Below are 18165 nucleotides of genomic sequence, written 5' to 3' on the forward strand. Positions count from 1 at the left end.
CACTCTTTCAGTACAGCTAGATTTATTAATTTTTTTAACCATATGCTTCTTTACTCTCTGTGTAGCCGAGCTGCTCCTGGGTAGTGCAGATCAATATCGCTTCCTGTGTGGGGGTTCAGTTCCTGTTCCAGGTCAGAGTGACTCCGAGAACTTTACTCAGACCATGGACTCCATGAACATCATGGGTTTTACACAAGAGGAGTGCACATGTAAGAAAGAGAAATAAGGCGTCTTCCCAGAACCCCTATGAACAAGTGTTGCCAGGCAAAACAAACCTCGCCCGCCAGCCAGCACTTATTTTATACCTATATGTTGATAATGGTAATGTTTCTCACTCATCAGCTATCAGGTTATAGTCCTATGACAATCCATGACCTTGAGTTTGACCTTTCAGAGTCACTGAAGGTCAAAGGTCATGGTGCCAAATGAAAGCCCATATGGCACTTCCTATAAGTTGATAATGGTAAATATCTGTCTGCCATCAACCGTTTTCAAGTTACAGACCTCTGAAAGTCCGTGACCTTGAGTTTGACCTTTCAAGGTCACTCAAGGTCAAAGATCATGGTGCCAAATGAAAGGCCATATGGGAGTTCCTATATGCTCATAATAGTAAACATTTGTCTATTGGCAACCATTTTTGATTTATAATGGAAAATGTTATTTTGACCAAAAGGTTGACCTTTCCGGTGACCTTGACCTTCACCTTAACCCGATTATCCCCAAAATTTAATCAGGTAATCTACGGACCATAGCCCACCTACCGTTAAAATTTGAAGTCAATTGGTGCAACCGTCTAGACTGTTCGCTAGATTGTTAACAGACAGACACACAAACAAACAAACCGCACTGATTATAATACCTCGCCCTGCTTACTCCATCATGGGCAAGGTAATAAAAACTAGAAATATTACTTCCAAAGCAGATAGATAGATAGATAGATAGATAGATAGATAGATAGATAGATAGATAGATAGATAGATAGATAGATAGATAGATAGATAGATAGATAGATAGATAGATAGATAGATAGATAGATAGATAGATAGATAGATAGATAGATAGATAGATAGACAGACAGACAGACAGACAGACAGACAACATTTATGTGACTCAAGCTCCAGTTTACTGTGGAAAAATGTCTGTAGAAAACTGATGGACTCAAATCAACTTTGGGGTAGTAACAGTAGTCATACCGGTACTTTGCATCACCATTCTGTTGTGGATTAATTTCTTATGATAACATAAAAATAATATTTGTTTCCACTATCTAATTCCTATTTTTTGCTTCTCAGCCATGTTGAAGGTGATCTCTGCCGTGCTACAGTTCGGGAACATCACCTTTCAGAAGGAGAAGAACACAGACCAGGCGTCTATGCCTGACGATACAGCTGCACAGAAACTGTGCCACCTGCTGGGTATCAGTGTGCTGGAGTTCAGTCGGGCAATCCTCACTCCCCGCATCAAAGTGAGCCGCGAGTATGTCCAGAAGGCACAGACCAAGGAGCAGGTGCGTGATTGTGATGGTGTATCTGTGCTGGTGGTAGTGATCATCTGATGTGCTCATTTTAATTTTATATTTACATCCAGTACCAGTCAAAAGTTTAGACACACTTTCTAATTCAATGGATTTTCTTTAATTTTATTCCTTAAAATACACTTCATGTCTTAAAGTAATGATTGATGTCGTTTCTTTTTACTTAGTCGAGCAGTTCTTGACATAATATGGATTAGTACAGTTTACCTTAGTGGAATAGGGCTATTTACTGTATTTTTTATTATTTGTTTGATCTCAAACACATTAAGAAGGCAAGAAATTGCACTAATTAACTTTTGAAGAGGCACAGCTATTAATTGAAAAGCATTCCAGGTGACGACCTCATGAAGCTAGTTAAGATAATGCCAATAGTGTGCAAAGCATCAAGATAAACGGTGGCTACTTTGAGAAATCTAACATATGAACATTTTTTTAATCCTTTTTTGTTTATCACATAATTCTATATATGTTCCACATGTTATTTCATAGTTTTGAAGTCTTCAGTATTGTTCTACAATGTAGAAAATAGTCAAAATAAAGAAAAACCTATGAATGAGTAGGGGTGTCCAAACTTTTGACTGGTACTGTATGTTATTTGGGTGTGTTCAGGCAGACTTTGCGGTGGAGGCTCTGGCGAAGGCCACCTATGAGCGCCTGTTCCGCTGGCTAGTGCACCGCATCAACCGAGCTCTGGACCGCAGACAGAGACAAGGAGCGTCCTTCATTGGCATCCTGGACATCGCTGGGTTTGAGATCTTTCAGGTAAGACTGATGATGAGGTGAAGACACCAGACACTGAAATGGTTGATTCACGAATACAGGGTGTTTCAAAAAATTTGATATTTGAGGTGTAAATATCCCAGAAACTACATAGTCTAGGCAAATGAAACTGAACAGGCTTAATGTTGCGCAATATAAGATTTATTCCTCAAAACTTGAATGAGAAATTCAAAGGTATGTGGATTCCATTAAGGGTTTCACAAATTTTCAATATTCGCGAACCCGCTCGACCGTCTCTTCCGATGCTGGTGGCCATCCAGATCCTTTTGTCCTGCACAGACAGCCTTCCTCTTTGAATTTATTGTGCCGTGTCCAAATCTGCATTGCAGTTCGTGCATTTTTAGAGAATTCTCTCATAAATGCACTCTGCACAGTCTTGTTCAACTGTGTTCGAGCGTACTCTAACACACACAACGCCTTTTCTTTTCCAGTGAATGGCATTTCTATACCTAAAAAGATAAAAACAAAAAAAACATTAAACATAAAATTTTGACCTGTTTCCACACATGCTGTTAAAATTTGAGGTCAATTGAACAAGAGTTGGCAAAGTTATTAGATTGCGAAACTATATTAAATTTTTTGAAACACCCTGTATTTATACCTTCCACAAACAAAGTTGTATTCTATAGTGAGTTTACTCACAGTTCTAGTTCCATTTGGAAAGTTGGAAAAAGTTGAGCTCCTGTATACTCATCCTTTCTCCTTTTCCTTATGTTCTCTTGCAGCTGAACTCCTTTGAGCAGTTGTGCATAAACTACACTAATGAAAAGCTGCAGCAGCTTTTTAACCACACCATGTTTGTGCTGGAGCAAGAGGAGTACCAGCGTGAAGGCATCGAGTGGAACTTCATAGACTTCGGGCTCGACCTGCAGCCCTGCATCGACCTTATTGAGAGACCGGTCAGTGTGTGTGTGTGTGTGCGTGAGACACCTGCAACATGTCAATGAGTAGAAGAGTTTTTATCAATTGATTGAGTAATCAATTCAGTTAAACATTACTGAATTTACTATGCATTCTTTTCAAATTACTGATAATGGTGACGATAATATTCCCACACTGCTGTTGAATTCTTAAATCTGATTGGTCAGTAGGTATTGAATAATTCTTTATAATCGCATAGCTCTGACAGTTGTAATGCCAATCACAAGTTTATTTGCTCATCACTGCTCTTTCCTCTTGCTTGTTTCGGTTCCACAGGCCCATCCACCCGGCGTGTTAGCACTGCTGGATGAAGAATGCTGGTTTCCACGGGCAACAGATCGGTCATTTGTAGATAAATTGTCAGCTGAGCAAGGCTCGCATCCCAAGTTCTTCAGGCCGCGGCAACTCCGTGAAGAGGCAGATTTCTCTATAATCCACTATGCTGGCAAGGTCTGATCTTATTCCTTCTTCAGCCACTTTCCCTCTGCCCTCAGTAGAGATTCGGTTCAGGACTAGATTCAACTTTAGTTCCTCTCTGGCTTTTTATCTCTCTGTTTCTTTTCTTCCTTCCAGGTGAACTACAAGGCTGACGAGTGGTTAGTGAAGAACATGGATCCTCTGAATGATAATGTAGCGTCTCTTCTACACCAGTCATCTGACCACTTCATCTCAGAGCTCTGGAGAGAGGGTGAGGAGATGTGTGTTAGTGTGACAGTGACCGTGATGTTCAAGTAAACTGAATAAACATGCACTGATTTTGCTCATTAATAATGCTCATTAACTACTATTACATTTATTTTCTAACTCTCATGTGTTAATATTCTCGCTCTCTGTCTTCCTCATCACCTCCTATTCTTTCCTTTCTCTTCTCTTCTCTTCTCTTCTCTTCTCTTCTCTTCTCTTCTCTTCTCTTCTCTTCTCTTCTCTTCTCTTCTCTTCTCTTCTCTTCTCTTCTCTTCTCTTCTCTTCTCTTCTCTTCTCTTCTCTTCTCTTCTCTTCTCTTCTCTTCTCTTCTCTTCTCTTCTCTTCTGTCTTAATCCCTACCTCAGATATTCAGACACTTCCTCGTGTCTACTTTTTTGACTCCTATGCTTCCCTGCAAACGAATGGCTCTGACAGCAGTAGGTTTATCCTCACACTTGTCTGTGTCGACATTTGCATTCCTTGTCACTCGTTTCATTTCTCTTGTACCGTGTGTAGTGCATCCAGTTAGGTGTGCATCATCTCTTATCTTTCCCTTTTTTATTTTTTCTCTCTCTTTCCTCCTTTTTATTTTCTCTGTGTATACCCATGGTGTGTGTACATGTGTACTCTGTCTTGAGAAGTAGTTCCAGTCAGTCATACTATAGTGTTTCTATAGTATACACACTGGTTTTGTTTGAAGATACCATTTCAGTGTGTGTTTCCATTTAGTTTCTACACGTGTAGTGTCTTTCATGCCCTTGTGTTTTGTTGATATGAAGAATCACTACTAAATTCAAATTTACTTCTCAAAATTCCAAATAATTAATATATTTACTAGGGCCTGACTGTTAAATCGGCATGCCGATATTATCGGCCGATATGAGCTAACTGCTGATAAATCTGTATCAGCATTTAGAACTGTCGATACATGACAATTAAATAAGAAACAGAGAGAGAGAAGACATATCTTTTAACCATGTTATGAGTGTTGTTGTGGTATAGTTTGTCCATGAGAGGGCACACTGCAACGCTGTTGGCAAGACGTGTTTGGAATGCCATAAACAACAACAATCAGCTGACCCAAGCAAAGTTGAGCAGAGTAGCAGCAGCATGGCAAACAGATGAAGCCATTCATCTATTAAAAAAATGTCAGTTTCAGTTGAACATATAAATTAATGCCATATATGTACATTGTATTAACTGAAATTAGTTTTTGTACAGTTCCTATATAAATCAAGTAAAGCAAAGAATCCTAAAGAATTTAATAGTCATATTAACATTTCCTATATGCTATATTTGAGTGATGCAGATGGATTAAACGTTTTTTTTTTCTAATGAAGTTAGCTATACCTTAAAAACACACAACTAATAAATGTACATGTTTCCAGATGAATAGTTTTTATATACGTCTAATTAAAGTAATTCTGTTGTGTACAGTGGATATAAAAAGTCTACACACCCGGTTAAAATGATAGGTTTTTCTGATGTAAAAAAAATGAGACCACGGTAAATAATTTCAAAACTTTTCCCACTTTTAATGTGACCTATAACTTGTACAATTCAATTGAAAAACAAACAAATCTGTTAGGGGAAAAACATAAAAAATAAAAAACATACAATAAGCTGGTTGCATAAGTGTGCACACCCTAATACTTTGTTGAAGCACCTTTTGATTTAATTACAGCATTCAGTCTTTTTGGGTCGGAGTCTATCAGCCTGCCACATCTAGACTTGGCAATATTTGCCCACACTTCCTTGCAAAAGCACTCCAAATCTGTCAGATTGCGAGGGCGTCTCTTGTGCACAGCCCTCTTCAGGTCACCCCACAGATTTTCAATTGGATTTAGGTCTGGGCTCTGGCTGGACCATTCCAAAACTTTAATTTTCTTCTGGTGAAGCCATTCTTTTGTTGATTTTGATGTATGCTTGGGGTCATTGTCGTGCTGAAAGATGAAATTCCTCTTCAGCTTTCTAGCAGACACCTGAAGGTTTTGGGCCAAAACTGACTGGTATTTAGAACTGTTCATAATTCCCTCCACCTTGACTAAAGCCCCTGTTCCAGCTGAAGAAAAACAACCCCAAAACATGATGCTGCCACCACCATGCTTCACCATGGGTATGGTGGTCTTTTGGTGATGTGCAGTGTTGTTTTTGCGCCAAACATACCTTTTGAAATTGTGGCCAAAAAGTTCAAGCTTGATTTCATCAGTCCATAACACATTTTCCCACATGCTTTTGGGAGAGTTGATGTTTTTTTTTTTTTTTTGCAAAATTTAGCCAGGCCTGGATGTTTTTCTTTGTAAGAAAAGGCTTCCATCTTGCAACCCTACCCCATATGGAGAATACAGGAGCTTGTTGTCACATGTAGTACACAACCAGTACTTGCCAGAAATTCCTGCAGCTCCTTCAGTGTTGCTGTAGGCCTCTCGGCAGCCTCCCTGACCAGTTTTCGTCTTGTCTTTTCATCAATTTTGGAGGGACGTCCAGTTCTCACTAATGCTACTGTTGTCCCATATTTTCTCCGCGTCTTGATGACCATCTTCACTGTGCTCCATGGTATATCTAATGCCGTGGAAATGTTTTTGTCCCCTTCTCCTGACTGATACCTTTCGACACTGAGATCCCTTTGACGCTTTGTAAGCTCTCTGTGAACGCTGGCTTTTGCTGGAGGATGCAACTGAGTAAATGTCTGAACTTTATTTGGGGTTAATCAGAGTCATTTTAATTGATGGCAGGTGTGAATCCAAAAAGACTGAATGCTGTAATTAAATCAAAAGGTGCTTCAACAAAGTATTAGTTTAAGGGTGTGCACACTTATGCAACCAGCTTATTGTATGTTTTTTTATTTTTTATGTTTTTCCCTCTAACGGATTTGTTTGTTTTGCAGTTGAATTGTACAGGTTATAGGTCACATTAAAGGTGAATAAAGTTTTGAAATTATTTATTGTGGTCTCGGGGGGGGGGGGGGGGGGGTTTACATCAGAAAAACCTATCATTTTAACAGGTTGTGTACACTTTTTTATATCTACTGTATATAGTTCAAAGTGTGGGTTTTTTTCACATACATTAAGGCCTGCTTGACTATTTTTGTACAATTCATGAAATTTTAATACATTTCTATTTGAATGAAGACAACCGTATCACCTGATAATATCGGTCATCGGAAAACACAACCCTTTTTTTATTGTTATTGTTATCAGTGCCAAAACATCCCTTATCAGTCAGGCCCTAATACTGAACCTTTACAATTGCTTGAGTTTTAAATACACATGTATTTTATCTGTTAGACAACCAAAAGTATGTTGCATCACACTGATTTAGTATTTTCAATGTACTGGCTGTTTGTTTGTTTGTTTGTTTGTTTGTTTGTTTGTTTGTAAATTTACGAGTGCTGTTTTTGCTGGATATGCACGCCTTTAAACGGACATACTGGGCTTCCTTATTGTTGTACTGATATACTGATATAATTCATGTATGTAGCTTTGGATTGTGTATGGCTTATGCTGATGCATTCCATTTTAAAAACTATAAGTGTACAGCATACTATGAATATTTGAAAGTTTGTTGGGATTCTTACACTACAAGGAAACTCTATCCTTAACTATTGATCAAATGTCAACTAATTGTTTGTCCTGCATAGTGGAGAGGATTGTGGGATTGGACCAAGTAGGGTCTGGAGGTCTGGCAGAGGGCAGTGGGCCAGTGACGTTTGGAGCAGCTGGGCTGAAAACGAAGAAGGGAATGTTCCGGACTGTTGGACAACTATACAAAGAGTCACTGACCAAACTGATGGCTACACTGCGCAACACCAACCCCAACTTCCTGCGCTGCATCATCCCCAACCATGAGAAGAGGGTGAGAGAGAAGTTTAAAAGATGTGCTTCATTTGAATATTAATTATGAATATGGGATCATTTTATACAAATATACATTACTGTGCAAAAGTCTTAGGCGCCCTATTTTTTTATACAACCTTTTGTTATAGATTTCTATTTTATGATTTCTATGTTATCAAGTCAGTACAAAAATATTTTAGAGGTCAAAATGTTCATTTTTCAGCACAAAATTAAAAGTTACAGAAAAAAAATGTTTGTGTCTCAGCAGCATATTATACACTAACAGGTTACCTGGCGTTGCCTGGGTTTTGCAAAATTCTGGGTTTCCCCCAGACTTTCATGTCAAATTTGGTGAAGATCCATCGAGAAATGGTGATGTTAACCCAAGACAAACAAAAATCCAAACATCCACCACCCAGGGGCCCACCGGTGACCCCGTGGGGCCCAAATATGGAATTTCTGAGTTCTGCCAAATTGTGGCTATCTCCTGTACCTATGTGCCAAGTTTAGTGAAGATCTGTTGAGAATTTGTGTTGATAAATGTAACGTGAAAGGCATTCAGGGAGGGGTGGGTGGATGTTGTGCCCCCCCAGGGACCTCCTTGGGGCCTAGATATGAATTTTGTTTATATCTGCAAAATTCAGGGTCATCCCCGGACCTACTTGCCAAATTTGGTGCAATTCCATCGAGAAATGGCAACGTTAGCTCAAGACAAACAAACTTTGCTGCTTATTATATAGAAGATTCCACTTTTTCAGATTAAAAAAGAAAACATAATGAAGGCTGCTGGGTTTTGCTGCAAAATTAAGAATCAAGTGTGACAGTCAAAATGTCCAGAAGAACTGTGGCTGGTTCTGCAAGATGCTCAGTAAAACCTACCGTACAGCTCATTTCCTTATAAAACTGCACTCATTGTACCTGAGATTATGATTTATTTATTTATTTTTAAGCTTTTATGTTGAACTGTTTCATTTCAGTATTTTTAAGCCATTTTTGCTCTACAGCATTTCTTTACATTAGCCTTAGACTTTTGCACAGTACTGTATATTAAAACATTTTTTAAACTTTAAACTTTCCTTATTTCCTTATACCACAGCCTGTTTAATTCCCAAGTCTGAATGGTCAAAAAGTGATTAATTTTTGCTTAACAGCATGGCTGTAAGTTAATACTGTATTAATGCGCTCATTATATTATGCTGTTGTTTTTCTATAGTAACAACTCATTCCCAGAGGCATTTACCACCACATAATACAAGGTTAATAATAAGCATAGTTCAAGAAAAAAAGATTAAAAAAATCAAAGTCCCTCTCCCGCCAGAGTCTGGTCTTCCCAGGCAGTCTCCTGTCCCAGTACTAACCAACTCTTAAGGCATATGGGTGCGGCGCCAATCTCTGTTTCGATAGCTCTCCACCTCTTGCCTATAGAGATCTTGCAGTCACGTGACTGGAAAGTACACAACCGCCATCTTGTCGGTCAAAAACACCGCTGAATACTGCTGCACTCGTGTGCAGAATGGATCAATTTCAACCGACGGACTACACGGCTCATTTTTCTAATGAACAGATAACTAGATATATGTCTAAAATAAACGATCTACAGATTTGTGACCCTTATGGCTTACCGGACAGAGTTTTCACGACCGGATTTTGAACTGCCAGCGGAATACCCAGACGTGTATAATTACCTCATTAACTTTCCCTCGCTGTTCAGTGGTGAAGCACTGCGTGCTTATAAATCTCTGGACAGTTATCTTTACAGAAATTCAGGATTTGTCAGCGACTCAGATGTGGCATCTTGTAAACAAGAATCCTCATTGGATGGGTAAGTCACTTAAGTATTGAGTATAGCACTGACCAGCCGATTATAGAATAGAATAAGGTAATTCCAAATCGTCCGTCTTGTTTACATGGATCTGGCGTTGGAGAGATAGAGGCTTGGCAGTGGAGATTTGAGTGGCTGTTTTCTGAGCTTAGTCAACAGGCCGGCTCTGCAGCCTCGCTTTTGCTTCTGCTCCCGGCACCGCCTCCTTCACTTTGCTTCCGATAACAATCCACGGAGACCCCGCTGGTCTCGCTATCTCGTCCGGAATGTTTTTTTTTTTTTTTTTCTTGTCCGGAATGTTGTGCATGCGATGGAAATCGCTACAAACCGTCATTTTCTGCTGGAAACCAATGTCCAGTAAGTCCATACGGTTGTAGTGGATATTGAAGTCCGGTACAGACAAACAACACGGAAAAATACACACAAAAAACATAAAAAACGTGCACAGGTAGGGAGAGCTTGTAGCCGCAGCCATTGTAGTAGAATTGTATATAGTAGGGTTTTCCAGAAGAAAAGGTAGAAGTAAAAGTAGAAGTAGAAGGCGGAATATGACGTTTGACCGACACGATGGCGTCTGTCACAATCTGGATCGGCTGTGACGTCACATGCAAGTGCTCCATACAGCTGGGGTTACAGTGGGACGTTAGTCCTCTGATGACCGCGAGAGTTTGACTTCCCCACTCACATCTGTATTGGAGCGTGCCTTGCCAGACGGTAGTAGGTACCATTTTTATGATGGTCTTTGGTATGACCTGACCGCGAGTAGAACTCGAGCTCTCCCGGTCAAGAGGCGGACACGCTAACCACTAGGCCAGTTCACTTTAAGAAAAAAATATGCTGTTATATAAAAAGAACAAGAACATATAATCATTGATGTGGTGGGCCCTTTCTGTAAGGTGATGATTATTTTACATTTATGGAAGGCATCAGTAAGCTTTCAGCCATAGGAGAGTCTTCAGGACAGAGGACTTTGCGCTTTCACGTTTCTCAGTAATATAAGCTGCAAAGAAAACAAGAGGCTGATGATGGAACAACAAAATTTCACTTAACAAAGAGGAATAAACCATTTGAGGAATGTTGTTATAATAATTTGGTAATAGTAACTCCACTGAAATTTGATTGCATCACACCACCCCATTGTGGATTCCATCCTTCTATCCATTATCTGTAACTGCTTATCCTGTGCAGGGTCATGGGCAAGCTGGAGCCTGTCCCAGCTAACTATGGGCGAGAGGCGGGGTACACCCTGGACAAGTCGCCAGATCATCGCAGGGCTGACACATAGAGACATACAACCATTCACACTCACATTCACACCTACGCTCAATTTAGAGCCACCAGTTAACCTAACCTGCATGTCTTTGGACTGTGGGGGAAACCGGAGCACCTGGAGGAAACTCACGCAGACACAGGGAGAACATGCAAACTCCACACAGAAAGGTCCCTGTTGGCCACTGGGCTTGAACCCAGAACCTTCTTGCTGTGAGGTGACAGTGCTAACCAATACACCACCGTGCCGCCCCCATTGTGGATTATTCCTTACATATTACACCTGTAATGTTAACTCTGCTTCTTTCTCTCTCTCCCTATCTTTTAAGGCAGGGAAGCTGACCCCTCATCTCGTCTTGGATCAGCTTAGATGTAATGGAGTGCTGGAAGGGATCAGAATCTGCAGACAAGGTTTCCCCAACCGTATCCCCTTCCAGGAGTTCAGACAAAGGTCTGTGTGTGTTTCTCTGCTTGACTGTGTAAGCATTAGCTAAGCCACCCTGATTCTCCTCAGACTCTGTCCTGTTCATGTTCTCTCTCTTTACACAATGATTTGCATTATATTGTTATCAAGTAGTTCTCAAGTGTAATGCTCTTGGGAAAGATGTTTTATTACATCCTCTGTTTTCCTTGCTGTTGTCTGTTAGGTATGAGATTCTGACTCCCAATGCTATACCTCGTACCTTTATGGATGGAAAGCAGGCCTCTGAGCTTATGGTGAGTGCTCATATTAATACCTTATGCGTAGATCTGCTCAACATAAAAGAATCATTGCCAATGCAAGTTTGTGGTTTTTTTGTGTGTGTCTTACATGAGACTTTGCTTGAGGGTGCATTTTTTCGTGTGGGTAGATTATATACTCAAAGAGCATTTTATGAGGAACACCTGTAAACCTACATATTCATGCAATTATCTCATCTGCCAATCATGTGGCAACAGTGCAACGCATAAAATCATGCAGATATGGGCCAGCAGGTTCATGTAATGTTCATATCAACTATCAGACGGGGAAAAACGTGATCTCAGTGATTTTTGACCTTGGCATGATTGTTGCTGCCAGATGGGTTGGTATGGGTACGTCTAAGTGCTGATCTACTGTGATTTTTACGTGCAACGGTCTCTAGTGTTTACTCAGAATGGTGAAATAAAGAAAAAACATCCAGTTCTGTGGACGGAAACAGCTTGTTGGTGAGAGAGGTCAATGGAGAATGGCCAGACTGGTTCAAGCTGACAGAAAGGCTAGAATAACTCAGATAGCAACTCTGTACAATTGTGATGAGCAGAAAAGTATCACAGAATGCTCAAGACATTGAATTTTGAGGTAGATGGGCTACAACAGCAGGAGGCCATGTCAGCTTCCACTTCTGTCAACCAAGAACAGGAAGCTGAGACTGCAGTGGGCACAGACTCACCAAAGCCAGAGAGATGAAGACTGGAAAAATGCAGCCTGGTCTGATGAATCTTGATTTCTGCTGAGGCACACAGATGGTAGGGTCAGAATTTGCCACCAACAGCACCCAACCTGTCTTGTGTCAATAGGCCAGGCTGGTGGAGGTGATATAATGGGGTGGGGAATGTTTTCTTGGCACACTTTGGGCCTGTTATTACCAATCAATCATCACTTGAATGCCACAGACCGAGTATTGTTGCTAATCATGGGCATCTCTTCATGGCCACAATTTGTCATCTAATGGCTACTTCCGGCATGATAATGCACCATGTCACAAAGCAAAAGGCATCTCAAACTGGTTTCATGAACATGACAATGAGTTCAGTGTTCTTCAGTGACCTTCCCAGTCACCAGATCTGAATCGCGTAGAACACCTTTGGGACGGGGTAGAACAGGAGATTCACAGCATGAACGTGCACCTGAAAAATCTGCAGGACTTGTGTGTCAATATGGACCAGAATATCAAAGGATTGTTTCCAAAATGAAGACTTGAGGCTGCTTTGAGAGCAAAGGGAGGCCCTCCTCAGTAGTCGTATACTGTTCATAATAAAGTGCTCAGTGAGGGTATGTTTGATATTTGACAAAGATTTTTAATTTTACTACAGACTATTACATAATTTGTGCTGCAAGTTTTCATTTCATTGTGATTAGAATACAGCTGTGTTTGTGCACTGTACAGTTGTTATTAAGACAGGAAGTGTTGTGTAACTGTGTTCAGATCAGGGCCCTGGAGCTAGACGGGAATTTGTTCCGGGTGGGGCAGAGTAAAGTGTTTTTCCGAGCTGGAGTGCTGGCACATCTGGAGGAGGAGAGAGATCTGAAAATCACTGACACCATCATCCGATTCCAAAGTGCTGCACGTGGATACCTTGCTAGAAGGTGTGTCTGTGAGTTTGTTAGTTGATATGTAGAATTTCAGTAACAAAAAAAAAATTGTTTAACTCTTGGGAGTATTTACAATATTGCATCATGACAGTATTTATTAGAGGCTTTTTTGCATATTTTTATTTGGCATATTTCATTAAACGCTTTATTCTTCTGTTAGAGCTTTTCAGAAGAAGCAACAGCAGCTAAGTGCACTGCGAGTGATGCAGAGAAACTGTGCTGCCTACCTGAAGCTACGCAACTGGCAATGGTGGAGACTCTTCACCAAGGTAATACACAGCACAGATGCACCAGTCCAGTGTTTTGTAATCACTGCGACATCACATGCATTTGTATAGCAGAGTCAAAAGGAAATAGAAAAGGATAACATTTCATTATTTTCGTACACTGATTATCCAGAACAAGTGTGTAACTTACTTCATTGTTAAGATTTAGTTACTTAGGCCTTTTACTGGGGTGGCACGGTGGTGTAGTGGTTAGCGCTGTCGCCTCACAGCAAGAAGGTCCGGGTTCGAGCCCCGTGGCCGGCGAGGGCCTTTCTGTGTGGAGTTTGCATGTTCTCCCCGTGTCCACGTGGGTTTCCTCCGGGTGCTCCGGTTTCCCCCACAGTCCAAAGACATGCAGGTTAGGTTAACTGGTGACTCTAAATTGACCGTAGGTGTGAATGTGAGTGTGAATGGTTGTCTGTGTCTATGTGTCAGCCCTGTGATGACCTGGCGACTTGTCCAGGGTGTACCCCGCCTTTCGCCCGTAGTCAGCTGGGATAGGCTCCAGCTTGCCTGCAACCCTGTAGAAGGATAAAGCGGCTAGAGATAATGAGATGAGATGAGGCCTTTTACTTTTTATCTCTGTGCCCAGGTGAAGCCGCTGCTCCAGGTAACTCGCCAGGATGAGGAAATTCAGGCTCGAGAGGCACAGCTTCAGAAAGCTAAAGATAACCTGAGCAAAGTGGAGCATGACTATGTAGAACTGGAGAGGAAACACCAACAGGTACATCAAGCCATCACGGTCTATTTCACTCCTCTCTCTTTTTTTCCTCTGTTTCCCATTTGCTGCAGTGATGGCAACTACGGCTTAAATTAGGCGAAATTAGGAAAGTATTCAGGATTGAGTTACACATCTGTATTTGTCAGTAGACCTGTATTCAAAGCACTGAATCATCTATAGACAAGGGTATTTAACTAAAATGTGTGAAGATCCAGTTATATTCCTTGCATACAAAGGGCCAGATAAGCAACTAGCATGATTTAATGGTGACAAAAGTTATCATTTAATGCCTGAACATTAATAATTAGTTTTGCAAATTGGCATATTTTAATTCATAATGGTGTTTCACATTATTGCTTTTGATTCATGCCACAGATTCTTAAAATATGAAAAACATTGATTTTGATGAAGGGAGAATAAACGTATACTTCTGTGTCCATTCACTTTTAATATTCTGATTTTGTTTTTGATTTTTTTTTTTTTTTAAAATCATGGTGACAATTTGCTAATCAAACTCTGTGTCTGTACCAAGGCTCTTGCCTAATTAACATAAATGTATGCCACTGGATAAACTGCAACAGAGGATCTGCTACAGAAACAGAGCAGGTTCATGTTTAGAAATGTAAAGTCGCTGGGTTTTTTTTTTAAATCACTTTTCTATGTTCTTGCCATGTGTGTGCATGTGAGTGTCTCATGCGCCTAAGAGTGTGTTGTTGATGTCTGTATATTCTGTTACATAAGCACTTTCTTGTCCCTCACCACAGGCATTTCACGGAAGAAATGTGTGTCTTGGCGTGCTGTTTAAACAATAAACCTGATTGGACGACCAAAGCCACTTTATTATTATTAGTAGTAGTAGTAGTATTATTATATGGGTATTGACTTGGCTATGGTGTTTGTGAAGTACTTGTTTCTGTCAACTGAAATGCTTTGTTGGGTCCATATCCAGACCATGGTCTGCCAGTTGATGGCCCATGATGTATCGGTTTAATCACTGCTCAGACAGTTATATCACACTGTTATAGCTCTCTTTTTGCTGTATTTCATCAATCTATGACCTGTCAGCTGTTGGAAGAGAAGGCGGTCCTCACAGACCAGCTTCAGGCAGAGGCGGAGTTATTTGCTGAGGCTGAGGAGATGAGAGCACGACTGGCCAGCCGTAAGCAGGAGCTGGAGGAGGTTCTGGGGGAACTTGAAGGCCGACTGGAGGAAGAGGAAGAGAGGGGTGCACAGCTAGCCAATGAGAAAAAACGGATGCAGCAACATGTACAGGTGTGTGAACTGCTGTTTCTGTTGTTTTCTATCTGTTTGAAGGCTGTGCTGTTCATGATGATCATAACCTAATCGTCTCTTTCTCCATCTCAGGACTTAGAAGAACAGTTGGAGGAGGAAGAAGGGGCGAGGCAGCGGCTTCTGCTGGAGAAAGTTACTCTAGAAACCAAAGTGAAAACTCTGGAGAATGAGACCATGACTGCAGGAGAGCAGCGAGACAGACTGAGCAAGGTATTAAAGAAAAAAAATCATATTAGTTCTTCTTTGAGTTAATAGGGCTGAATAAAGAAAACTGTGCATTATGCATTCGTTTCCAACACTGTTAATAGAACCCTAGTATTCTCTCCAATGTAAAGATTTCAGTGCTTACAGCTCAAGCTGTGCTCTTGTTGTGTATAGGCTGGACATAATTTCTGAACTAACTAAACAGTACATTTAAGATTTAGAATCTCTATCCAGGCTGGCTCGGATTAAAGGTGAGGTCAGTGATTTTTAGTGAGGCCAATTTTTGTATTTGGCAACATTATTGTCATATTTTTCTAAGGTGTCAGTAAATAATTGCTCAGAGAAAAATAGTCTGCTCTTTATGGTGCTCCATGCTGCAAACGGGAAAAAAGCAAATCTTGTGGACAACAAACAAGATAAATAATACTTTAATGTATCATTTTCTATTTTATTAGTGTATTAATTTTAATAAATAACACTTTATTTACCCCATGGGGAAATTAGAGAAACAGTGGGTAACTCCACACAGTCAGCTGAGCTGAGGCTTGAACCGATGACACTGTTGTTGTTGAAGGAGCCATGCTGCCCACTACACCACCAAGCTTCAAACAATACTGTAGATTGGGCAGCCATAGCCTAAAGGTTAGAGAAGCAGGCTTGAGCCCAATGGGTCGCCAGTTTGATTCCCTGGACCGGCACGAAAATCCATGGCTGAAGTGCCCTTGAGCAAGGCATCTAACCTCCAGCTGCTCCCCAGGTGCTGGGTATGGGTGTGCTCATTGTACGTCACTCCAGATAAGTGTCTGCTAAATGCCTGTAATGTAATGTAATGTATGTAAATAGCCAATCAGTCAGGACAAGGCGTCATGCCTCATCTAAACCCTTTAAGACTAAAACACCTTTCTGACAGTCCTTGCACTAAAACGCCCTTGGATTCTTCTTAAATTAGGCTTGCTATATTTATAGGCTTGTTGTGATACGTTATAGGCTTGGATAATGATGGTTTCCCTTCTGTTCTCTCCTCTTCTTCTACCTTGTCTGTCTCTCCATCTCTTATTAGGAGAAAAAGCAGTTGGAGGAAAGGCTGAATGAGGTCGCTGACCAGCTGACTGAGGAGGAAGAGAAAGTCAAGAGTCTCAACAAGCTCAAGAACAAACAGGAAGCTGTTATCGCTGACCTGGAAGGTAACAGCTATTGTTTATTAACATCCCTATAATATACTCCACAAATGCAACCCCTGTCACCAAGAATACAGCATCCTTATCAGCGATTTTACTTTTTTATTTTTGCCTACTCACACGCCTTCTTCCTCAGAGCGCCTGAAGCGGGAAGAGCAGGGCCGTCTTGAGCAGGAGAAATGGAAGAGACGCATGGAGGGTGAGGCAGCCGAGGCCCAGGAGCAGCTCTCTGAAATGGGTCTGCTTGTTACAGAGCTCAGAGGCAGCCTGGCTAACAGAGACAAAGAGATAACCACACTACAGACACGGTACACACACAACTTACACAGAGGCTGCTGGCCTCATCATCGTCAAATCATTTTCTTTTTTTTTTAAACTTTAATTTTTATTGGATTTTTTCATTCAAATACAATAATACACAAAAAACAAACAACAAAGAAGGAGAAAAAACCCTCCATTAACAGCTTATAGGTCCTCCCATTCAGTCACAATGCAACAATTCTGTCTTGTTCAGTTGTCATGACTATAATTTCTAGTGGTATCATCCTTACCCCTTCTGTAATAATTCCATTTCTCCCATTTCCTTTCAAACTGTTCCTCCCTCATTCTCAAGGTATGTGTGAACCTCTCCATATCATAAATCTCCTCCACAATGCTCAGCCACTGATCTCTAGTTGGGGGGGTCTACCTTATACCAGGCCCTTGTAATTGCCTTCCTGCTAGCCACCAATAATACTTTCACCAGGTATTTATCTTCTCCTTGTACCCCCTCTTGTGGGATGTTCCCCAGATATAATACCAAACAAGTCTTAGGTATCTCATATCCCAGAATCTCCCTCAGCACACTCCAGACTCCCTCTCAGTATCCCTCCATCTTTTGACATTTCCAAAATACATGTGTATGGTCTGCCTCCACTTGACCACACAACCTCCAACATGATTTCTGATCTGGTGTGTATCTCCTCTTAATCTTTGGTGTTATGAGAAACCTTATAATGTTCTTCCACCCAAATTCTCGCCATATCCTGGAGCTAGTGGCTGAGTGTTGAACCTTGCACACTTTATACCAGTCATCTTCTGTTATTTCTATTCCAAGTTCTTTTTCCCATTTTTCTTTAATATAGACAGTTGAATTACCCCCACTGGCACCTATAGCTTGGTATAGAGCTGAGATTACTCTACATTTTCTCCCTTCGTATGCATTTATCATTATTTTAATAATCATATTCTGTTCTTTGGGTTCTTTTAACTTTATTTCCTTTAAATAATAATCCCTCACCTGAAAATATCCAGTCAAATCATTTTCTTTGTGTGTTTATGGA

General features: G+C 40.8%; 1 protein-coding gene across 6 annotated transcripts in view; it reads left to right on the forward strand.

Moving 5' to 3' along the window:
* myh14 (myosin, heavy chain 14, non-muscle) overlaps window positions 1-18165 on the forward strand; it is a 72711-nt gene that overhangs the window by 31921 nt on the left and 22625 nt on the right. For 3 of the 6 annotated variants that reach the window (XM_060921953.1, XM_060921954.1, XM_060921955.1), the window contains 17 exons: window positions 66-209; window positions 1293-1507; window positions 2144-2296; window positions 3040-3213; window positions 3512-3685; window positions 3809-3923; window positions 4285-4356; window positions 7560-7774; window positions 11176-11297; window positions 11494-11563; window positions 13015-13175; window positions 13342-13450; window positions 14040-14171; window positions 15234-15440; window positions 15534-15671; window positions 16726-16849; window positions 16980-17151. In XM_060921953.1, coding sequence (XP_060777936.1) covers window positions 66-209; window positions 1293-1507; window positions 2144-2296; window positions 3040-3213; window positions 3512-3685; window positions 3809-3923; window positions 4285-4356; window positions 7560-7774; window positions 11176-11297; window positions 11494-11563; window positions 13015-13175; window positions 13342-13450; window positions 14040-14171; window positions 15234-15440; window positions 15534-15671; window positions 16726-16849; window positions 16980-17151 — 2497 coding nt within the window. The remainder of the gene's footprint in view (window positions 1-65; window positions 210-1292; window positions 1508-2143; window positions 2297-3039; window positions 3214-3511; window positions 3686-3808; window positions 3924-4284; window positions 4357-7559; window positions 7775-11175; window positions 11298-11493; window positions 11564-13014; window positions 13176-13341; window positions 13451-14039; window positions 14172-15233; window positions 15441-15533; window positions 15672-16725; window positions 16850-16979; window positions 17152-18165) is intronic. The other 3 variants (XM_060921956.1, XM_060921957.1, XM_060921958.1) reach the window with 1 other exon arrangement.

The sequence above is a fragment of the Neoarius graeffei genome, chromosome 5, assembly GCF_027579695.1.
Source record: "Neoarius graeffei isolate fNeoGra1 chromosome 5, fNeoGra1.pri, whole genome shotgun sequence".
Taxonomy (NCBI): Eukaryota; Metazoa; Chordata; class Actinopteri; order Siluriformes; family Ariidae; genus Neoarius; species Neoarius graeffei.